Source organism: Taudactylus pleione, unplaced genomic scaffold (assembly GCF_031769625.1).
Source record: "Taudactylus pleione unplaced genomic scaffold, aTauple2 ptg001990l, whole genome shotgun sequence".
Taxonomy (NCBI): Eukaryota; Metazoa; Chordata; class Amphibia; order Anura; family Myobatrachidae; genus Taudactylus; species Taudactylus pleione.
In genome coordinates, this window is record NW_028286386.1 from 1,407,501 (window position 1) to 1,432,556 (window position 25,056).

At 43.6% G+C, this 25,056-nt stretch overlaps 1 protein-coding gene across 1 annotated transcript in view; it reads right to left on the reverse strand.

The window, feature by feature from the left end:
- The window catches only part of FAM193B (family with sequence similarity 193 member B), a 69,804-nt gene extending 46,299 nt beyond the window's left edge, over positions 1–23,505 (reverse strand). The window contains exons 1-2 of the mRNA XM_088465442.1: positions 23,256–23,505; positions 2,097–2,339 (exon numbers count right to left, since the gene is read on the reverse strand). Coding sequence (XP_088321568.1) covers positions 2,097–2,339; positions 23,256–23,399 — 387 coding nt within the window. The 5' untranslated portion in view covers positions 23,400–23,505. The remainder of the gene's footprint in view (positions 1–2,096; positions 2,340–23,255) is intronic.
- Between the last annotated feature and the right edge of the window lie 1,551 nt (positions 23,506–25,056).

Genomic DNA, 25,056 nt, shown 5'->3' on the forward strand with positions numbered 1-25,056 from the left:
GTACGACAATGCCAGCTGTCATGTTCCCAGAGCAATGCTGGACCGGAAAACAGAAGATTCGGTAACCCGGATGGACTGGCCAGCTCAGAGCCTCAACCACATTAAGAACCTATGGGACGAATTTGAGCGACGGGTGCATTATAGACCAACTCGACCTTCTTCAGTGTCGCAGTTGGTCACTGTACTTATGGCGGATGGCAAAACATACCGCCTGCTGTTGTCCAGGAACTTGTGGACAATTTGCCAAGAAGGGTGTCTGCAGTAATCACTACACATGGTGGACCTACAAAGTACTGACGTCAATAAAATTTCATTGCTCTATTTGCGGACAGTGTCCAATTACTTTTGTCTATATAGTGTACAATATGCACGCACATACACACACTTACCGTGCAGCAGATGCAGGTTGTAGATGGGGACAGGACCAGGCACTATGTTAATAAGCCTCGCAGTGAAATGCAGCGATTTGCTGGTCAACCGGGAGGAGGTGGAGCCAAATTATGTGATTCTAGTGGAATCTCATCATATTGGCTCCATCTCCTCCCCACTGACCCACGAATAAGGCGGGGGTTAACAACATGGTGCTTATTCAGGGGGATTTCTGGTTACTCAAACCCCCCCCTGTGTGCGCTACTGGGATGGGACAAGGATATTTATATTAGGAAAGATTGCACAATTTATCCTCATTTGAAGTGTTATATGTGATATTGTAAATATAATAATGTTCCACAATATAAACCATGGAGCATATATGGAACAATACATAATTTCCTTTACTCTGATTTACTTGTTTTATATACTGCAGATATATACATAGGTTTAAGTACAGTAAGTATGTATCCTAGATTCCATTACAATTCCCAATACAACTCTCATTATGGCTAAATAAAAATCATAGTCGACAGTCAGAAACGCCATGATGCAGTCTCGGAGTTACGTCTTACTCTGGTGCAAAACTAATGTGAGCTCACTTTCTATTTTTTACACCTGATGAGGAAAGTAAATCTAAAACTGTTGTACCTGGGTATCTTTAAGCTCCTGCTGATGCTGTGATTTTAATAATAAGCTGCCCTGGTTTCTTGGGGACCATGGGGGGGGTTTTCAATAACAGGGGTGAAAATGGAAGGTAGCCTCGGCTATTCAATTAGTCTCCCTGTTTCACTGCCATTAAAAAGGGCTGTTGAGTGCAGTTAACGGCCGTTAACTCATATAGTCCGTGATAAGTTCATGGACCTATGCGTTAGCTGTGCAGTTAACGGGTGTAAAGACCCAGTTATCGGAGATTTCTTTTTGGATCTCAGGAGACCCGAAAATAAATCTCCAATTATCGAGGTTAACTGAATACAGGTCAGCGATCAATTAGCACTCATATAGTTAACGGGTCTAATTGAATTTCCCCACTAAGTGCAATATTTTGTGTTCACAAATCCCTGTAAAACCTTGCTAAATAGATAAGGAATAATAATAATAATTTAAAAAAACAGACATTTTAAAGGTTTTTTTTTTTTACAGCAATGTAAAAAGTTTAGAGCATTTAGAGATGCAGATGACACCTAGCGATTGTAATGTGGAGTTCAGTCTGGAATGCCTGCAAATGGTACTGAAATGTGACTATTGAATATTCCAGGATGTAGACACCTGGGGGAAAAAAAAATCAAAACTACCAGACGGTGGTAGGGGACAATTAATTGTGCTTGAAAGTTGCAGCACACTCTTTTACAGGCTGGCTGGAAACTCTAGCTAACCAATAACTAACTGCCTGTCTTTGTGGTTGGCCTGTGACTGAATACACCCAATGTTGGTTCCTTGCTATATAGGTATCTGGTTTGCACACTTAGCATCTAACCAGGTTCTCAGTTTTGCTTAATCAAATTAGAATCTGACAATTCACAGTGAGCTTATGGTTGACCACAAGGTGAGCAGACTGACATGCGTCTAAACTAGTTTCCCATAACATCTTATAAGAGACCCTAAGGACCATACAAACGAGAGAATAAATCAGAATAAGCAAGAACTGAAAAGCAAAATAGACATAAAAAAAGGGTATGAAATAGTGTATTGTGGACCACGGTATTTGTGAGAGACAGGAACCTCACCGCTAATGGTTGCTCTGCCATTGTCTGACTCTCTTCTTCCTCCACACTCTTCCGGCAGCTCTGGCAGATCCACAATGGCATCTCCCCAAGAAGGTTCTGTGCCAATGAGGGCATAAAGGAGGCAGGAATCTCATCCATGGGAGACAGCAACCCATTGTGAGAAGAAGAACCCAACCAATCTTTCCTCTCCCGATGACACAACAAGCAGCACGTTTGTACATACTCATTTGATGAAGGCAGTACCTAAAACAGAGCATAAATCATTCAATGTTAAGGGGAAAAAAGGTAACGGAGAATATACAGAAGTGACAATGTGGCTCATCATGGCAGCAATCACAGAGGCACTGAAAATAAAGTTTATATGCATTGCTGTTATAACGAATGGCCATCACCTCTGACTGATGAGCATCAGCAATCAAGTGGAAAATAAAGCTGCCAATACTAGACAGATATTCAGCGTATGTGAACCACTAACACTTCAGACATCTGATACATTTTCCAAGTTACCCAATTATGATTTAAAAATAAATAATTGCTTATGATTATTTCTCCCCAGAAAATCCAGTTCTCTCGGTTCTATCTTTCTAAAGGAAAAACATGTAATCCTTTAGGTTAAGTTTTATTACTATCCAAATCTCATTGACATCTAATGGAAAGCACATTAGTTGTGGTTTGTTGGTGTTTTTGTGTATTCACAATGTGTGCTTAAAATGTGATGTTGGGTCATACCTGATAAATCCTTTCCTCCGATTCTATGGGGGACACTGGAGAACACTGGGTATATAGCTGGTGCTGAAGGAGTCTGGGCACTAATAGTTAAGTTCTAACAACACAGACTCCTTCTCGCCTATACCCTGCCCCAGGCTAGAGAGGAGAAGAGGAAGAAGAGAACCAGGTATACACACAACACACCCACCAAAAGGAGGCCAGTGGGAATGAAAAACGAAACCCAGAACAATCCCAAGCCGATAGGATAAGGGGGGGCGTCCAGTGTCCCCCATGAATTTAGAGAAAGGAATTATCAGGTAATGATATCAAAATCAAATTTTTTCTTTCATCCATGGAGGACACTGCAGAACACCGGGGATGTCCCACAGCTGCTTACCAAGTGAGAGAATGCTCCTGTGCTGTACATAGGACCTCTCGTCCAAAACTAGCACCTCAGAGGTAAAGGTGCCAAACAGATAGAAAATAAAAAGGTGTGCATTGAAAAATAGAGCAGCCCTGCAAATGTAGATCTGCTGAGGGACCACGCCGAGCCACCTAGAAGGTTCCATCGACCTGGTAGACAGGGCAGTCACTGAGTCTCGAACAGACATGTTTTCCAAAGTAAAGGTCTCACGGATAATCACAGAATTCAAGTAGTCTTTGAAGTGGTCCAACCCTGCTTGTTAACATCATCAAACACAAACCACGTGATGGAAACCCCCAGGTCCTATCGACGTAGGTCCATAGAGACCGCACAACGTTCCAAGACCATATGGACAACCGATGACTCTGCTGATCCACCTCAAGTAAAGAAGGGACCACAGGTACCCAGTAGAAATGGAAACAGGCACAGTAACAAGAAAAGTCACTCTGGTCCGCAAGACCACCCTGTAAAGGCAGAATTTAGGAATAGGAATCAATGAGGTAGGACATTAAGTTCTGAACCTAACCCGGCTGAAGAAAGAGGAGCAACAGAAACAAAAAAAGTGAAGACTTAGACCGGCTCCATGTAGGAAAGAAGGTCAGTCTGGAACGCCCTGGATTGGAAATGGGAAAAATCGCACCGTGCAGAAAGATTGTCAGCTTCTTGCCGATGGACCGGCCCATAGACCTGTGTGCAGACAAGGCTGTCAGGCTGACCAAGAAAACACAGACCAATGCAATGTAAAATAACAGGGATTGAAGGGAGAGGGAAGAACTCTGCCAGACCCCTGGATAATAGTCGCAGAGAAAACCTGCTTTACTACCGAAAGGGATGGATGCGCCTAAGGGATCCCCCATGAGGGAAAGAAACCAATCCTGCAAACAGTTCGATGGGAAGCGTAGTGTAGGGCAGCGGCCAGATTGCCCAACACCCCCCTGCACTAGTTCAGCTGATTGTAGAGAAGCCCTAGCAACAAGTGCTGTGGGACAGCAGCATTTGACAATTCAAAAAAGAAAAGAAAAAAAAGACTGCCTCTAGGGAAAACTTATCCAGCAGTCCCTAATATATGCCTACGAGGATCATCATCAGAGCGTGTCTGGCTGAGACCGTCGCGTCAGCCATTGTTGCTAAAATGAAACCAGAAGGAAGGTCAGTCTTACCGAAGGTACCAAACTGCTTCCTTACAGATAGCCACCTAGGAGAAAAGTCAGTGTGTGGGTTGACAAATCTGAGGCCCTTCCGTACAAGTTTTGCCAACACACCACTGATTATACACCATGGTGAAAGTATCTCATTACCCCAAAAGGTCTCAGCAGAAGAATACTACCTTTGATCCCTGCTATGACAAGGAGGTGCTGCACAATAAGCGGAAAGGAACCAGCTGAGAGGGTAAAAGGAGTAACCAACTGAGTTAGTCTTGCCTCAAAAATTCTCATCTCAATTGAGAGAGACAGAAAGACAGTGTGCATCCAGTTGATCAAGCCTATTTCGTCCTCTTAATGAGTACAAAACGGAACCAGAAAGTGTCGCACTATGGGCCTGATTCAGAGATGTATGTTAATCCGATGATTAACGTACAACTTCAATGTTGAGGGGTCTGAGCCTGCGCAGGACCCTTTCTGCGCATGTGCAACACATGTCCTGCGCCCCCCCCCCCTCCCCAAGCCTGGTCACTGTTCCAGAAAAGGTGTCACCCCGTTTTCCGGGAGGGAAAAGGCAGGGTTAAGTGACTAGCACCAGGTCAGGCTGCTGGAAGCTTCAGCTACCCCAGCCTGACGCTCGCATAGGGTTGAGGTTATCAAAAGGTAAAAAAGGGCACACTAGATGGGCCAAGTGGTTCTTATCTGCCGTCAAATTTTAGGTTTCAAATAAATTTGAAGCAATTTCATGTTTCATGTTTCAAGGGCACTGGTCCTATAGAAATTCAGATCGGACTGGAATTTCATAATAGTTGGTATTACAAATACAATATAAGCTCACAATATGTCTAGTAAGATGTTCATACAACATCAGTTATGCATGTGGTACAAACAGGGTCACTGTAATGTGGGATACATACCTGGACGACAGGTCAGAGGACTGAGCGACCGACCGATTTTGGTAAGCATACACACTTACCAATTTTCTGCACAATATGTATGGCCAGAAGAACCAGTTGTGATGTAATTTGCACTAGTTCCTGTGTCCAGCATATGGGTCGATCGTTGGTCGAGTGTACACTGCCGTGCTGCCAGGCCGATGTGATATATCTGTGAAAGATGTTGTTCATAGATGTGTACACACTATATACAGTCAGGTGCATAAATATTGGGACATTGAGATAATTTTCATATTTTGGTCTCTATTCACCACCACAATGGCTTTGAAATGAAACAAACAAGATGTGCTTTAACTGCAGACTTTCAGATTTAATTTGAGGGTAATTACATCCAAATCAGGTGAACGGTGTAGGAATTACAACGGTTTCTATATGTGCCTCCCACTTTAAGGGGCCAAAAGTAATGGGACTATCAAATCAAAAGCTATTTCATGGACAGGTGTGGGCTATTCCCTCTATATTTCATTATCAATTAAGCAGGTAAAAGGTCTGGAGTTGATTCTAGGTGTGACATTTGCATTTGGAATCAGTTGCTGTCGACTCTCAATATAAGATCCAAACAGCTGTCACTATCAGTGAAGCAAGCCATCATTAGGCTAAAAAATCAAAATAAACCCATCAGAAAGATAGCAAAAACATTAGGTGTGGCCAAATCAACTGTTTGGAACATTCTTAAAAAGAAAGAACGCACCGGAGAGCTCAGCAACACCAAAAGACCCAGAAGACCAAGGAAAACAACTGTGGTGGATGACAGAAGAATTATTTCCCTGGTGAAGAAAAACCCCTTCACAACAGTTGGCCAAATCAAGAACACTCTCCAGGAGGTAGGTGTATATGTGTCAAAGTCAACAATCAAGAAAAGATTTCACAAGAGTGAATATAGAGGGTTCACCACAAGATGTAAACCATTGGTGAGCCTCAAAAACAGGAAGACCAGATTAGAGTTTGCCAAACAACATCTAAAAAAGCCATTACAGTTCTGGAACAACAGCCTATGGACAGATGAGACAATGATCAACTTGTACCAGAGTGATGGGAAGAGAAGAGTATGGAGAAGGAAAGGAACTGCTCATGATCCAAAACATACCACCTCATCAGTGAAGCATGGTGGTGGTAGTGTCATGGCGTGGGCATGTATGGCTGCCAATGGAACTGGTTCCCTTGTATTTATTGATGTGACTGCTGACAAAAGCAGCAGAATGAATTCTGAAGTGTTTCGGGCAATATTATATGCTCATATTCAGTCAAATACTTCAGAACTCATTGGACGGCGCTTCACAGTGCAGATGGACAATGACCCGAAGCATACTGCAAAAGCAACCAAACAGTTTTTTAAGGCTAAAAAGTGGAATGTTATGCAATGGCCAAGTCAATCCCCTGACCTGAATCCGATTGAGCATGCGTTTCACTTGATGAAGACAAAACTGAAGGGAAAATGCCCCAAGAACAAGCAGGAACTGAAGACATTTGCAGTAGAGGCCTGGCAGAGCATCACCAGAGATGAAACCCAGCGTCTGGTGATGTCTATGCGTTCCAGACTTCAGGCTGTAATTGCCTGCAAAGGATTTGCAACAAAGTATTAAAAACTGAAAGTTAGATTTAGGATTGTTTAGTTTGTCCCATTACTTTTGGCCCCTTAAAAAGTGGGAGGCACATATAGAAACCGTTGTAATTCCTACACCGTTCACCTGATTTGGATGTAATTACCCACAAATTAAATCTGAAAGTCTGCAGTTAAAGCACATCTTGTTTGTTTCATTTCAAAGCCATTGTGGTGGTGAATAGAGGCAAAACTATGAAAATTCTGTCAATGTCCCAATATTTATGCACCTGACTATATAATGTGCGGCCGACTGAGTGGCTGATCAGGTAAGCTATGCACACTTACCAATTGGCAGCTTGATATGTCTGTCCAGACATTACAGCTGAGCGAGCATTTAGATTTGCCCACCCAGTTGTGATGTCAGCGTTGGAGTTCCCTGCAGCCAGTGTACGGGTGGTCGGCAGATCACTCATACACACCGATATATCTGCATGATACATCAGCATCAGCTGTGCTGCAGGGCCAGCCCGATATATCTGTGAATGTCGTCATTCACAGACATATAGGGTGTACACAAAAGCCGATCCGCTATCGATATATTATTTGTCTTTCGATCGAACGATATATCTAGTAGTGTGTACCCAGCATAAGTTTCCACATCTACAAATTGCACTGTGTAAAGGCTTCTTAAATTATTACAAATTTGGAGGGCAAGATAGAAGAGCTGCTCATTCCAGATGATTTGCCTCTAAACATTACTGGGATGTTCGGCTGTGCACATTACAATCTTCACAGACTTTGCTGCTCACATCTATGAGTAGCGAAGAAAGAAAAAAAATCAGAGAAAATTAAAGTTGCATAGCGCACTCTACAACCGCTGAAAGCGCTACACACACCAAGCTCCAGAATGCCGCTGTAGTTTATGTGCTACAAAACGCAAAAATTATTGGGAGAGGGTTCCTTAAGAACCCTCCCCGGCAATGGCCACACGAGTGGTCAACATTAGCAATCACTTCACTTCTTACACATTACAGGGACAGGTTCCTTTCGGAGCCCCTGGCTGTTATCTTCAATATATTTGGGGCACATAATTTCTACTTACCGTCAGTAGAGTTTTAAAAAGGTTCTGGCTTCCACATTTTTAAAGAAAAAAAAATAAATTAGCAATAAAAGAATATATAGCCTAAATAAATACATAGCAGTGTTCTCCTCATGCTTTGTCAGGTAGTTTGCCCGGCAAAAATCCTCTAGTGCAACTTTCCGCCGTGTCAGTGTCAAGCGGCATCAGACTGGAGGGTAGAGAAGTTCCCTCCTCCCTGTATAAAAAGAATGGCACAGAGGACAGTTGCCAGTGAACAGTGAAGAGAGTGGTCCTCCTGGGATCACTCTCTACATTTCAGCAGCCACATGTTTTTTGTTGGGGGGCCTTCTGTGTAACCAGTAAGTGGGGAAGTATCTGGGGGTGTAGTAGGTATTACCGCCGGGATTCAAATCCCTACAGCGGCAGCCCGACAAGGGTGAAGATCTCGATCGACCCTAAGGTATCGCTAACTTAATCCCCCCCCTCCAACCCTCCCTTAGGGGTGCCTAACCCTAACCTCCCCCCCAAGTGCCTAAACCTAATTCCCCCGGGGGTGCCTAACCCAAACTCCCCCTTCCCCTAGCCTAAACCTAACCCTTCCGGGTGGGTGCCTAGACCGTCGGCTTCCAAACTACATCCCGTATCTGGACTGGCTATCAGTCCATCCAGCAACTGGAGCAGTATTTGGATTGCCTACAGTATCAGTCCATCCAGCAACTGGAGCAGTATTTGGATTGCCTACAGTATCAGTCCATCCAGCAACTGGAGCAGTATTTGGATTGCCTACAGTATCAGTCCATCCAGCAACTGGAGCAGTATTTGGATTGCCTACAGTATCAGTCCACCCAGCAAGCAGGGACAGTATCTAGGCGCTGTTTAAACAAATTATTTATGTCCACATAGCAATTGTGCAATCTGGGCACTGTTAAAATATTATATCTGTGTTAGGGGCGATTCTCCAGAAACTGAACAAACTACAAAAAAATTCAATTTCACTAATGCTGGCCATACACGCTACAATTATCGGGGCGATCCGCCTGATCGCCCAGATAATTGTAGCGTGTGTGCGGGTGACCGAGGGTTAAATAATGCTCGGTCGGGCATGCAGGATTGTCCAGCATGCCCGTCCGATGCGATATTTACCCGGTAAACTGTCGGCCACATCGGGCAGTGTATGCCCAGCGCGGCCGACAGACAGACATTTCCTGTGTTCCTTCCTACGGAAGGAACAGGGAAATGTCTCCTCCCCCAGGGGTAGAGCGCAGATGTCTGCCGAATACACTGTGAGAGAAATCTCAGTGTATGCCGGCGACATCTGCGGCTGGCAGCCGGCCAGATAAAATGTCTGTCGGTCTGACAGACATTCTATCTGGCCGTGTATGCCCAGCATAACCAGCAATTTGTTTATATTTATTAAATGTACACATTCCAAAGTATAAGAAACTACTTTGATTTACCTCTCAGCTACATTTTCATTACACCAATGTAGACGTTACAAATCATAAAAAGCAATTGTCAATTATAACAAAGTTTTCACAGCACACTGTTCTGTAAGTTTAAGCTGTTTGCCAGTACTTATCTTTGTTCACTCTACCCAATATGCGGTATTTTCAAATTAAATATGAAATCTGCCATATAGCTTAAATATGCACAGAAATATTAACATTTAAATGTGCCAAGCAGCTCCGTCCTGTGCATCACTGGGAAAGGCAACATTTTCATACTGTACTAATAATCATCACATAACAAAACCACCATAGCTCATCTTTGTAGTTTGAATATGTAACTAAAATCTATGAACAAATTAAGATAATTGTTTATATTTGCTCTAAAACGGAGAAAAAAAAAAAAATTGTCCCGTGCATCACACAGATCAAAGTAAATCTGGGAAGTAGTAATACCCTCTTGCATTTGCAACTTCTGGAGGCTGTATCTATCTTTCTTACAATGTTGTCCTGGATGTAAAACACCTTATCCTCCTGTATTGCCCATTTCCACTATTTAGTTCTACCGTGCGGAATCATTACTGAAACTTCAAGTTCAGGCCCAATAACTTGTGTCACCTCCCCAGGATACTGCTGTCCATTGTAAGTTACCAACAACCAGTTTCCTTTTTCAATTTCATTTTCAGTGACTTATGGAGGTTTCAAGGGGGAGGGAGGGTAAGTGTTCTCCCCCAAAAAAATTTCCAGCCGGGTGTGGGCCTTCGCAATTATGCGCGCCGGAAAAAGGGGTATCTCCCTTACCAATCGACAGGTCTCAAGCTGCTCACCCACTGGCTCTCAGTCAAAAGTGCCCATTATGCAGTGCCCCCTGCATTTGAGCCCTTTATAAAGTGCCCCCTGTAGTTTAGTTTTGCCCTTATGTAGTGCCCCCAGGCTTAAATAGTACCCCCATGCATAAATAGTGTCCCTTATGCAGTGCCCCCAGGGTTAAATAGTGCCCCTTAGGCAGTGCCCCCAGACTGGTCCTGACCCCAGTCCCAGCTCAGAATTTACCTTTACTTGCTCGCGCTCCCACTCCCGTTGCCTCGCTCTGACTGGATCTAACTAGATCCAGCAAGCGTGCGTGGCAGGCTCCTCACGTCACGGGTGATGTCATGAAGTCACCCGCGCAGTGCATCACAGGGAACGCTTGCCTCTGAAGTGATCGGCGGCTTCTTTAGCCTCCGGTCACTTCAGAGGCCAGCGTTCCACAGCAGTGGTCGGCGGCGGAAAGTGCCGGGCGGTAGGCTGTTTCTGCAGGCGATGCGCCCGCAGAAAACAGCCTGGGGAGAACACTGAGGGGTGTCACACTTCTAAAAGTGATTTATTCCCTGTACAGTCCTATATGTGACACACTGACATTAGACTTACAATTTTTCTTGTGTTCATGTTGAACTTCTGCCTGAAATTGAATAAAGCAGTCTCCTGTCCAGACAGTCACTGTGTGGGGATGGGAGTGTATGTGCTCTGATTGGCTGAGTGACTGTGTGATGTGTCACTCAGACAATAGGAGCACAGCAGGCACTGCTGAGGAGTTCCTGCACTAATCAGGAATCTCCTCAGCGTTACAGCAGGGCAACCCACTGGGTACAGCTCAGCAGCTGTCAGTGGGCGGAGTTACAGAGCAGAGGCCATTACAAATTGACCCGAAAGCTCAGTCATCTGACTGAGGTGAGCAATAACCAGTCTGGACGGACCAGGGGGCGGAGCTGGCAGACAGTTTTATTTCATACAAAATGTAGGGAGGACGGAACTTCGGACGGCCAGTTTGAGAACCTGTGGGGCTATTTACAATGGAGGGCCTGGAGCTATAGCTCCATCCACCCCATTGTTAATCCGGTCATGGTAGAAACAAGTAATTCATCTATTAGGTTTTGAACGAAGCATAAAATTTACCAAATCATTGTTCCAAAATTCTAAACATAGCCTTCAAGACTGGAAAACACGTAATAATTCACACACGTCCCATCCATCAATTGTCCCGTGTATCACAGGTTTTAAAAAAAACAAAACACAAAATTTCACAGTTGTTTCATTATTTTATTTACAATTTCTGAAGTATATTTAAATAGAAAATGCATTTAACAAGCATGTACCCTTTCACGCTTCAGAGAATTATTCATTACATTCTGTTATGGTAGAAATTATTATTTTCTATGAGTCCCGTGCATCACATGCTTTTAAATTTGTTTTCCTTTTAAACTGGTCTTTTAAGAAATAGTTGTTATATGAAAACTTAATTGCTTAGTAGCAATGCCTTACCCTATACACTAGTGGAATTAATTCTGGCCACTTTTAGGAAATGTTGAAAATTTTGCGTTTAGTCATTTTTACATTATAATAACTTCTAATTTATATTCCAATTGAAGTATATGTGAGTCTAATCATTAACATTTATTTTTAAGTTGTCATTTGTCAAATTTCCAGTGAAAAATTTAGTAAAACCACGGTTTTACATGTATGCTTTTATTATGGAAAAAAATATGCAATTTTAGCAATACACAAAATTAATATTTCGTTGGATATCCTCTATTTTTAAGGACAGCTTTGATTCGTCGAGGCACCGAGTGAACCAGACGTCCCAGGTCTTCAGGTGAAATCACGTGGTACCAGGCCTGGATTATGACTTCAATCAGCTCTCTCTTGTTACTTGGATTTTTTCGTGATACCATCACTTTAAGCCTTGACCAAAGATTTTCTATCGGATTTAAATCCAGACTATTTCCTGGCCAAGGCAAGACAGTGATTTGGTGATCACTGAACCACTTCATGGAACTGTTGGCGATGAGGCATGGTACTCCATCCTGTTGAAAGTTACACTTCCGTGGGTCGCCTTCGAACAAATCCTCGATTGTGGGCAACATTTTTGCCTCCAGCCCTGCTTCTTGATACTTTTTGGCATTGATATTGCCATCAATGACAGCCAAACGTCCCACACCATGGCTGGCCATGCTGCCCCACACCATCACACTCACTGGGTGCTTCATAGTTGCCGTGGTGCACTCTGGCAAAAGATCTTCCCCAGGCCAACGTCAAACAAATTTCACTCCTTCACTCCCAAAGATGCTGATTTTGATCTCGTCGCTCCAAATGATCTTGTCCCAGTCTTCTTCTGTCCACTCCTTTGTGCCAGAGCACAATCTATACATTTCTGCCTCTGTTTCTGGTTTAGATACGGCTTCTTTCTCGGGGTCCTAGCTCGTAAACCATTGTCACAAAGTTTTTTTTGAATGGTTCGGTCACAAGCTTGGACACCAGATGTTTTCATTATGTTGTTGATGGCTTTTGCAGACCTTCGATGGTTCTGCAGGGCCAGGCGACAGATTATACGCTCATCTTGTTTTGTAAGCATGGGCTTTCTCCCAGTTCTTGCGGGCGATTTATTCGATCCACTGCTCGCAACCCTTATGCAGAGTTTCCTTACACCTGACTTCGTTGCCCCACTGCCCAACCTCTTCGCAATTTCTTATACCCTTCCTCACGAAGCGTCATGGCTTTGCCTCTCTTCCCAGGCGACCAGTCAACACGTTTCAAGGTATTCAGAGCCATTTTAGTCGTTATTCACACTTTGACCAGAGCTGCAACTAGCTTTGAGGATTGATTGTACGGGTTGCTACAGTCTGGATGAATTGAGTGCTGAACAAAGCACATGAGCCTGCATGGATGTGGTGTGGGACCTGCTCCTGGATCCTGTCAGCATGCTGCCTGCTGTGACTGGCGATAGCCTGCATGTTCACCATGGACAGTGGCTGGTAAGTGTATTTCAAAACCTTTTCTCTCTCTCTCTTTTCTTTCTCCCACTTTATCTCTCCATCCCCTTCTCTCTGTTTCCTCTCTCTCTCTGACAAATCATATTAAAATATTAAGTAGAAACATCATAGATTAAAATAAAAACTTAAAGTATTGATTTAGTATAGCAGAATATTAATTTTCTTTATAAATATCAAATAAAACATTTTTTTATTGAAAGTGTCAAGAATTAATTGCACTACTGTAACTTAAGACCCACTAAAATCTTGGTATTTTATCGAAGTTTGTCGTTTGAAATTGTGTAGCTGTCCCGTGCATCACCAAGAGAATCGCCCCAAGCCCCCACCCGGCTACTTCCAGATGTCAAACTTTTACAACTTACACTGATTGGCTATAACATTAAAACCACCTACCAATATTTTGTAGGTCCCCCTCATACCCGTTGAGGTATAGACATCACAAGACCTGTGAAGGTGTCCTGTGGTACACAGCACCTAGATGTTAGAAGCAGATCCATTAAGTCCTGTAAGTCTTGAGTTGGGTGCTGCATGGCTAGGTCTCGTTTTTCCAGCACATCCCACATAATTAGGGCAACCTTTAGTGTTTATTATTCCAGGAGCCCTGCAAATTGCAGTCATTGAGATCTAGGGAATTTGGATTCAACACCTGGAACACTGTCAAGTTGTCAATCTATTGCTGAACAATGTTTGCAGTGTGGCAGGGCGCATAAACCTGCTGAAAAAGGCCACTGTCATCAGGGAATGCCGTTGCCATGAATGGGCGTAGTTGGTCCGGAACAATATTTAAGTAGGTGGTACATGTCAAAGTAACAGCTACATGAATGCCAAGACCCAAGGTTTCCCAGCGGAACGTTGCCGAGAGCATCTCCCTTTCTATAGTGCATCCTGGTGCCATCTCTTCCCCAGGTAAATGACACAAACTCATCCGGCCGTCCACATAATGTAAAAGAACACAAGATTCATCAGAACAGACCACCTGCTTCCACTGCTCCATGGTTCAGTTCTGACGCTCACCCATTGTCGGCAGTGAACAGGCATCAGAGTGGGCACTGTGACCGGTCTAAGGCTACGCAGCAAGCTGTGATGCACTGTGCGTTCTGACACTTTTCTATCATAGCTAGCATTCATTTTATCTGCAATTTACGCTATAGTAGATCTTCTGTGGGGCAGGACCAGGCAGGCTAGCTTTTTCCTTCCTTGGACCACTTTTGGTAGGTACTAACCACTGCATACCGTGAACACCCCATAAGACCTGCTGTTTTGGAGATACTCAAACCCAATCGTCTAGCCATCACAGTTTGGCCCTTTTGAAAGTCGCTCAGATCTTTATGGTTACCCATTTTTCCCGCTTCCAACACCTCGGGGCTTATGTAACAAGTTTCTACTTGCAGCCGCTGCAAGAACTCCTGCGAGTCTTCCAGTATTTATAAAGCGGAAATCATTTTAAAGGCAAACCAGCTTGGTTTTGCCTTTAAAATGATTGCCTCTTTAAAAATACAGTAAGACTTGCAGGAGTTCCCGCAGTGGGTGCAATCGGCAACCTATTACATAAGCCCCCTCAACTTCAAGAACTGACTGATCACTGCTGCCTAATATATGCCACCCCCTGACAGGTGCCTTTGTAATGACAATTAATGTTATTTATTTCACTGGGTTTAATGTTATGACTGATCGGTGTATATACCTGCTATTTAGTGGATGTGAACACAAAGACAGTAAGAAGAATGTGCTATGCTATATAATTAGGACAAATGATAGTGTTTATTATACCAGGAGCCCTGAAATATGCAAGCTTTGTATGGAATAGGTGAATAATATATGTTTTCTGTCATCAGTCATTTAAAGGTAATATAAAGCCAATAATCCCAGCGCGTTCAGGTAGCAAACAGATATTCAAGGATGCAGTAACTACTAACAAACTAGAAGCCTTGTTAATGATCTGGGACCAAAAAGTATTTCAAGCCCTTATGCTGGCCCTGGTAAAATGCTGCCTTGTGATGCTGGAGGAAGGCAATGAAGTGTGAGAACATGGGCCAAGTTCAATTCTGTGATGTGCAGGTGTGCCACTTTTAGGTCATAATCACTAGGTCCACAAATGCTATGTTCTAATTGGACAGCACACATGATATTTCAAATAATCTCTGCCCGGCCGGCTGTTTCAGCGGGGCACCGCAATAAGGAGGGGCAAATTTTAGCGTTTTCAAATCTGGCAGAGCACGGCGCCCCACTAAAACAACCTTCTGGGAACACTACTTCCACTTGTTTACTCCACAATTATGAAAGAAGATAAGTTTGCATTTTTTTCCTTATTTCAGCAAAAAAAAAAATTATTATTCTTTCTCGATGAAGATGTCCCTTCTCACGCTATTGAATCCCCTCACTTCTCTCCCTAATATTATTCCGGGAACTGTACACATTCAGTGGGGTTTTTAGTTATAAAATTAAGAACGCTAAAAAGTTCTCCCATTCCACCTACCCGACTACCTCATGGAGCCACTCAAACACAACTTTTACTTTCAAAGGTGAAAGGCCTCTATCAAGTACCTCAGTATTCAAATTGGCAAGTCATACTATGTAACATTAACTTAGCACCCTGCCCCTTTATCTTCCAAATTGAACGAGACCTAGCGCTTTGTCATAAGCACTACATTTTTGGGGGGGGCTGGGTTAATGCAGTGAAAATTAATATTCTCCATGCTGACTTCACTTTAATCCTCTTGCTCTCAATTTGTGTGGAGTCATAAAAAATACGATTTGGCAAGGACTTGGTATATAAACCAATCACTTATAGAGGGGCCTCTTCATCTTTCGTAGGTACAATGACGCCACAAACTTCAGTCAAATGCTGTTGACCATCCACTAAGTACTGGGTTAACTTGGGAGGCCAACATGGGCAGTGTGGATCTGCTCTCATACATTTTATTTATTTATTTATTAACAGTTTCTTATATAGCGCAGCATATTCCCTTGCGCTTTACAATTGGAAACATTAATAGAACAAAACAGGGTAATAACAGATATATAGGTAGGAAGGCCCTGCTCAAAAAGCTCACAATCTAAAAGGAAATAGGCATTCATACACAAGGATAGGTGCTATATATTGCATCTTGGTCCAGCCAGAATGCAGAGTTTCTTGGTAGGCTGCATGATCCAGTCACACATGAATGTCAGCCAAATATCAGGAGGATATGAAAGAAAGACAATGTGTGAGGTTATGTGTTGACTGTGAAAGGGGATGTAATTAGATATGGAAGCTATGAAGGTTATGTGAGCAGTTCTGGAATCTGATAAGCTTGCCTGAAGAGGTGAGTTTTCAGAGAACGCTTGAAGGATTGGAGACTAGAGGAGAGTCTTATTGTGCGTGGTAAGGCATTCCATAGAGTGGGTGCAGCCCGAAAAAAGTCCTGTAACCGTGAATGGGAGCAAGTAATGCGTGGGGATGAGAGACACAGATCTTGTGCTGAGCAAAGAGGTCGGGTTGGTAGATATTTTGAGATGAGTGAAGAGATGTATGTTGGTGTGGTTTGGTTAATAGCCTTATGTGTAAGTATTTTATATTGAATACAATAGAAAACCAGCAACCAATGGAGGGACTGACAGAGTGGGGCAGCAGACGAACGTTTGGCAAGGAAGATAAGCCTCGCAGCTGAATTCATAATGGATTGTAATGGCGATAGCCTGTTTTTGGGAAGACCAATAAGGAGACTATTGCAGTTGTCAATGCGGGAAAAGAATGAGTGCATGGATTAGAGTTTTTGCAGTGTCTTGTGCTGATATGGTTGAATTTTGTATATGTATTTTAGATGTATGCAACATGATTTTGAAACGGATTGAATGTGGGAAACAAAGGACAGTTCTGAGTCAAGTATGACACCTAGGCAGCGAGCTTGTGGGGCAGGGTGGATTGTGGAGTTACAGTGATAGAGAGATCAGGTTGGTAACTGTTATTGGCTGGTGGAAATATAATTAATTCTGTTTTAGAAATATTAATTTCAGGTGGCAGGATGACATCCAAGATGAAATGGCAGAAAGACATTCAGTGACACAGACCAATACAGATGGTGATAAATCTGGGGAGGATAGGTAGATTTGAGTATCATCCGCATGGTACTGAAATCCAAAAGAGCAATTAGTTTGCCAAGAGAGGTGGTATAGATTGAGAATAGCAGAGGACCTGACAGAGCCTTGCGGTACTACAACTGATAGAGGTAGCGAAGAGGCAGAATCAGAAAAACGACAGGTAAAAAAGCGATCAGATAGGTAGGAAGAGAACCAAGAAACAGCTGTGCCCCTAATACCTAGGGATTGTAGTATTTGTATGAGAAGAGAGTGGTCAACAGTGTCAAAAGCAGCAGAGAGATCTAGAAGAATTAGGAGTGAGTAATGGCCTTTAGCCTTGGCAGTGAGAAGATCATTTACTACCTTCCCTGGATGCCAACAAAATACAGACCTTGCTCCACTCAGTTGGTTCCCACATGTCACCCTGACATTTTCCAATTGTGATAGCGTCAATTCCACTTATCACCTCTCTGACCATCCCTCTCCATTAACCCCCCTGTGGAATTACACATGGTCCAATGCAGGTGTTAATCGTGCCCACCACATCATTGGAGATTTTGCTCCACTGTCCTTTCAAGAACGCCAGGATAAATATGGGATTCCTTACACAGGGGGAGATGTATCAAGCCTCGTAGAAAGATAAAGTGGAGAAGTTGCCCAAAGCACACATTACTCCTTTGTTCTGCCCCACTTACTGGGTTCTACCTGCTTTACCCAGTTACCGTTTATCAGATATATCTTTGAACATATTGGACCTGATTTTGAGGTGGGAGTAATGGTGCATACACACGGTCAGATTTTTCTTCAGATCTGAACGATAACGATTTTAAAAATCGTTCATATCTGAAGGAAACTCTGACATATCTGACATGTTTGTCAGATGAACGATGAGCGTTCCCACTTGTCAGATAACGATATCTGACATCTGATGTGTTTGTAGTCAGATTTGGACGATTCCATCCATTTTAATGCAGTCAAAAATCGTTCGTTAGTTCAAATCGTTGGTCAAATCGTTCATCTGACATATATGTGTGTATGCACCATGAAGCAAAAAAGAGCAAGTAACTGTGCACCTCGACAAACCATGTCGCAATGCAAGGGTTGCAAATACACTTATTTGTTTTTGCATGCAGGGTAAATACTGGCTGCTTTTAAGTTTAGCCCCCTGGACAGCCTTATTTGTACACTGCAATTTAGGTTTCGATTTGTACACACCCCTCCCAAATCTAAATCTCTCTGCACATTTTATATCTGCACCACCTGCTGTGCCGCATGGTTTTACAAAGGTGCAGTTACTTGCTCTAGTTTGCCTAAAGGCCCCCATACATCAGAGATTGATTGCAGCAATCGTGCAATTTGCAATCGATTGAAAAAGGGAAAGATTTTTATACACAATCGATTGCAAATTGCTGCAATCAATCTCTGATGTATGGGGGCCTTTACTCTCACCCCAAAATCAGGCACCAGTTGTTAAACGTGTTAATGACATTGTTGCAGATCTTTGATTCACTGTCACGTTTGCTGTTTCTTTTGAAAATAAAACAATTTTTTTTTATAAAGCATTATTTGGGGGATGTAGGATTCTCAATTCCTAAGATTCTAAATAAAAACATAAAAACAACAATCTTTAAATTTAAATAGACATTTTACAAACCATTTGCAAATGCCATATTAAATAATCTGGTTAGTTAAACGCTTAATTACCAACCTGCTATAGTACAATGGGAAAAAAAAAAAAAAAAAGACTTACACACAGGTATTCAAAATCATAGATTTGATCTTTGGCATAGTACAACGTGAATGGGTTAAGTTTTATCCTTGAGTGTCATACAGTGGACACTGCTGTACTCTCTTTGTAGAGGTGCAGCATACAAAGTTGTTCACTAGGCTGCCCTTCTACGAGGCTCTAATAAAATAAAATATGACGTGCTTACATCCACAATAAAAGTGGGCAAGTGCTCACCTCATACTTGCCTACCCTCCAGATTCGGATGCCGCTCCCGGCCTCCCGGAAAGGCAGGCAAGCCTCCTGGCCCCCGGCGATGCGTCTCCCTCCCTCCTTCCTCCTCCCCCCCGGAGCCGGTGAGGCGATTTGCGCTGATTCGCATCATCACGACTCCGGCCCCTGCTGCACGATGCCATTACTCTCAGCATTGTGAAGAGGGGGCGGAGCCACGATGATGCGAACGCGCTGTCATGTCCCCATGCCCCACCCCCAATGATGAGTCAACTGCCAGGCCCCACCACCTTTGACAGAGTCATGCCCCCAGCCGTTTAAGCCCGACAGCTCAGGAAATTCGCACACACCCCTAAGCAGGTGAAAAGAGATAATCTTTATTTTAAGATAAAAATGTTGGGACACAGTGCAGAACCTCTGGTACACCCCTCCCAATATATAATCATGTACTTGGAGGGGTTTAAAAAGCCTGAAAACAGACAACTGGTAAATAAAGACATGTCAGTTTTCAGATTAATTTATCTGAAAAACACAATTCAACCCTTTTCAGACTGACTGGTACAGGGCGGAGTCGGTGCATGCGCTCCGGCATAAACCCAGGTATTTAGGCTGGGCAGTATCCAATTAGAGTAGTGCTGCTAATGGATCATCTCGGGGATATCCAATTAGCCTCCAAGTGTCGCTCACCCTTGATGTGTCTCGAAAAATAATCCAGGAAAAGTTAAGTTTTTCACCCCCGCAATGGCAAGAACACATAGGTCCATGAGCTTATCACGCATCCTAGGTGTTTTCGCCTGAAATATCCTATTTTTTTACATCCAAAATAATAGGATATGGGGAAAAAAAACATTATTGAAAACCGAGGATTAACGGTAAAAAAATCCCTGTTTTTTTCGCCCCCGAGACAATATTGGTGCTAATTTGATATTGGTTATGTGTGAAAGGTGTATAAAGGATTACATTGGGACAGGTATGGGGAGGTGCTGTATTGATGGGAGAGGGCTTTTTGAGGTGAGAGGTAAAAAAAAGTGTTTATTCCAACTATTTACAAACTTGATTAAAAACACTGCAAAGTCTCAGCATTTTCCTGTACCTCATAATGGTAGTAAGACTTTAATTTTATGAAAAACACTTGCTGGCTATCATTGTTCAACCATAATTTAAAACTGCAAAAAAAAAAAAAAAGAAAATATATTTGACATCTGTTAAGAAGCTACAGTACTTGCCTTATGGCCACTAACAGTCTCCTAGATGGTCCTCCTGTCCAGAATGGTTTCCCCCTCTTTTTAATGCACTTCTCAGAGTTCGGTTTCCTACACCCTTGCCGCGAGTAGCGCAAATTGGTATTTCTAATTGAAATCCATGTTTCTCTGGAGAGCGCATTGGAGCGAAGCGTGCCAGTTTCATGAAACAAACTTGCATTTGCAAACTTACACCTAATTGGTCGAGCCCTTGGAATGAAATCACCTCACTTACAGAAAGACGAGGACAGTCATGAAAACAATGTTATGAGTAGAGTTTACACAAACCAATGGAGGCACAAATATAGATCACTGAAGTCTGAGTGTGGAGTTTCTTTTTCAACTGCCAGGTACACGACCAACATGCACAAGAAGAAAGGCGTCAGCTAAAGGTCTACTGTTAACTTTATTTGTGAAGTATCTAGAAATGGCACCACATCCAGATGTGAGCACAACACCTAGCAAGACAACTGAAAGAAAGTGTAATGGTGAATGCCACAGATCCTCAGAGAAGATACACAACCACACTTAATACAAAAATGGCCTAAAAATAAAACAAATGTCCACATAGGAATATCAATTACAAAGTGAAGGCAGACTAGGGATGATTGTAGAAGCCATATGACTGGGACAGAGTTGTATGTAGATGGACTCTGTAAGTCGCATGCTGCAGTGTGTATTGGTGGTCAACCTTGTGCGACTTTATGCAAATGCGGCTACAAACTCCTTGCCTGGTGTACATTCGACTGGCCAAATGTGTAAGGTCTGAGACGCCCACTTTCAGCGCCCATGTACACTGCAATACCGATTGGTCAGGGCCAGCTCTAGGGGTGTTCGACTGGTGCGGTCGAACAGGGGTGCCACCCATACAGGGCACACCCCTCCCCGACATCCTGATTTCAGCGAAGTGGCTGAAGTGGCCCGCAGGTGGTGAAATCGGGAGGTTGGGGACCCCCACTGCCGCAGCTGTGCGGCGGTGCCGGACCCATGGAGTGTGAATTGATGTAGCGCGCATGAGGGAGAGGGCTGGGGGAAGCCTAGCCAGTGACGGAGGGCTAGGCTTTACCCCCAGCCTGACGTTATTTGGAGGCGTGCCATGCGGGCACGCCTCCAAATAATGGCACGTAGGAGCATGGCCTATGGTAATGAGGCCACGCCCCCAATTTCGGTTGCACGCATGCAAAGCCGCACGCGGTACGCTGCGTACCAGGCCGGCACAGGGTGCTCAGACCCCTGGAGCCGGCCTTGCGATTGGTGCATCCTTAACTTGCCACCATTGGAACTTGCACTATCGAAACTTGCACCAGCCCTATAGCAAGTGCAGTTTCTCCATCTGACTATGGCCTCCTATACTTGCGGTTGTGTGGCTGTGACACACTCGCAACACTCCCATAACACGCCCACTGTACGGACAATGTTTGCATTTATTTCTAACCAGCTCCCAGCCCCCATCCAGGAACGTCCATCACTTGTCCACAACATTTCTGATTCTGTCTGTCATGATGGCACCAGCACCTTTGTACGTACACTCTGCGTAACGCATGCACGGTAGTTTTATACTTTTTTTGCAAAGAAGCAAAAAAAAAAAAAATTACTAAACTGTGTGAGCATTGCGTGCGGCTCTGATTCAGGCCCACTGTGAGGACTGTAGACAGGATGGATGATGTACGCACTTGTGAGGAATATGGGGAGGAACTGTAAAGGCGGGTATCCACTTATAGATATACAAACAAGAGCACGATAACGACGTCGTTGTCATGCAATCGCTTGGTTAAATCGCTAAGTGGATACCCCCCTTTAGGAGGACAAGAGTTACGTTTTGTGAAGATTATAGATTGGAATAATAGGTTAGGAATCGGTTATTACAAGCTTAGATTTGTGTAAAGGCCATGCAGACCCAGGACTAGACTACATCCGGGATGGCAGGCTGTCCCTTCATTTTTTTATTCTGTATGTGCGCTAGCATCAACAAATATAATCATTTTAATCACAGGTAGAAAATGTAACTTTTGTATTTGCACATGTCCTGTGGCAGCGTCAAGTATCCAGAAGTAGCACCACATCCAAAATGGTAGGAAGTACATGTTTAGTGTGAGGATGTTAGGCAAGGGGGTGTAATCCATCTCATATAGGTAACAGTGGATGGTATTAGCAGTTGGTAGAAGGGTTTTAATAGGGGTTGTTCCAATTAAGCCTGTGGTTGGACTACAAACACCAACATCTTGGGACATTTTCTAATATATGGAACTAGTGCAGGGATATGCTATATTGTTTAAGTTTAATTCATGTGTTAAATGTATTTTATACACAGGCGTCATCTTTTCTTTGATTATGACATAGGAGAGTATAGAATGATGCTTTATAACAAGGTGTCCTACCATGCTGCCAGGCAAGAAATGATTGTGCAACAAATTTATACAGTAAATCTGACCAAACACCTGCAGCCTGGGAGAACTAGAAAAGTATGAACGGCTGGTAGGTAAATGGGACTGCAGGGTGGCAGAAGGATGGTTGGCATAGGAAGGGTAGGTAGGGAGAGAGGTGGATGGCAGAGGGAATGTAGGGAGGGATGGTTGGCATAGGACAAAGGTACTGTAGGGAGAAAGATGGTTGGCATAGGGATGCTAGGCAGAGATGGTTGGCATAGGGATGGTAGCTAGAGGAATGATAGGTCGCAGCAGGTGTGCATCACCTGTGTGCAGGCAATGTAGGACCGGTATGTACTATATGCAGCATGTATGGAACCAGGATGTACATGCTACGAGGATGGCAGGTAGGGGGTGTGGCAGTTTACCTGTCCACCTTTGCACATCTCTTCCAGTCTCTCTCCTGGATCTGCCTCTGGTCCATCACAGGCAGGAGATTCTTTCCCCGGCCTCTGTTGACCCACTGCTCGTTCTCTCCGTATGCTCCCCTGCTTGTTCCGCCGCCTGGTCATTGCTCGCTCCTACACACAGGTCCCTTTATCCACACAGTTCACTCCGACGCCAAAAATAATCCCCAAAGACAAAAACACAGACCTGTACACCTTGGACAGGACAACAGCCAATATGGCGGCGTGCTGGGGACAATTACCACGCCCCTTGCCAGCAGGGTAAAGGTTATAGGGCTTCAGGCATACAGCATGAACTTGATGTTGTAGTCGCCATCTTATGTACTGGCAAGTTTCCATGGATGTAATACAGATAAACAAGGCACAAACGAGCACCACCATCTTTAGTGTGGGCAGGGCATGCCTTCATTATAGAAAAATCTTTCAACTCGATCTCTTTTAAATAAGTAAGGAGGAGCAAATTAGCATTACTAGAGATACAGTATAAAAATAGATGACACTCCCACATAACACATTTTGACATGCTTAACTGTAGAGTTCTGTAGTGAATGGGAAAGCTCAAATAAGACAAACCTACAGTGTAATACAATACTCATTTACACACTCCTGCTATGGTTATGGCTACCAAACTAGGAACAAAAATATTTTGTACTAATTTGCTGGAGTAAGTAAAGCTGAGTACACATTAGACATTATATCGTCCACAGCAGATGCATACCTCCCAACTGTCCCGCATTCAACGGGACAGTACCATTTTTCTGGGACTGTCCTGCTGTCCTACCCGCGGGCTACAGTGTCCCACGGTGGGGGGGAAGTTGGGGGGAGCATAGCAGACCAGTGGGTAAGCAGAGGTAGAACAGATGCTGTGTGCACTAGTGTAGAGAGAACCTGGGGGCTGTGGGCACGCCCCCATAGTGACGCAAACGAGGGGTGCAGAGTTTAGGGGAACCGATAATGTTCCTGAAAGTCTACAAATGTGGTGGGAGCAAACTGGATAAATGCCAGTGTGCAGTAAATCTATTAGATATTAGGGAATAAAAGGTGCTTCCAAATAGGCTGTGGGGATGTATGAGGTGTGAGCAAGAAAAGTCTGTTCGCTGTGTCCCAGGTTGTCAATATAAATCGGATAGAAGGGTGGGCAAAGGCTGAGGCTGGTCTGTGAATACGTGGTTTACGATGGGAGAAAATCTACTCCTAGGCCTGGGGATAGAGCATTTTTAATATCAACCCATTTCTTTATGCCAGGAGGAGAGTGCCATGAGATAACATGACTCAGTTGTGTGGCATAATAGTAATTCTGTAACAGAGGGGAGACCCAGACCACCGTTAACTGTGTGTTTGGACAGGGCCAGACGCACAATCGTGGTTAATTACCCTCACCCCAAATTAATTTTGTTGGCACAGATTTAATTCAGATCACATCCATGTCCAAAAATAGATTATTGAACGCATTTTCTTTTTCTGATTGAAGTTTAGGAACAGCAGTCATTGACATTAAACAAAATGCGTAATTTACTTGTTCATACTGCAAAGATAAAACTTATAGAACATGGATTTTTCTTCATTCCCTAGGTAATACTGGGATTCTGCTTTGGGAGCAGTTGTGAATTAATAATATACTTTGTAGTTTGTACACCAATTCCACCCATCTTTACCTCAGTGATCCTAGTGGCATTTGTAATGAGTGGGATGGTGTGTACTGTGCATGCACCTCAGGATTGCAATAGCACTACGATCACGCACAGACATAAAGCCATCGCAG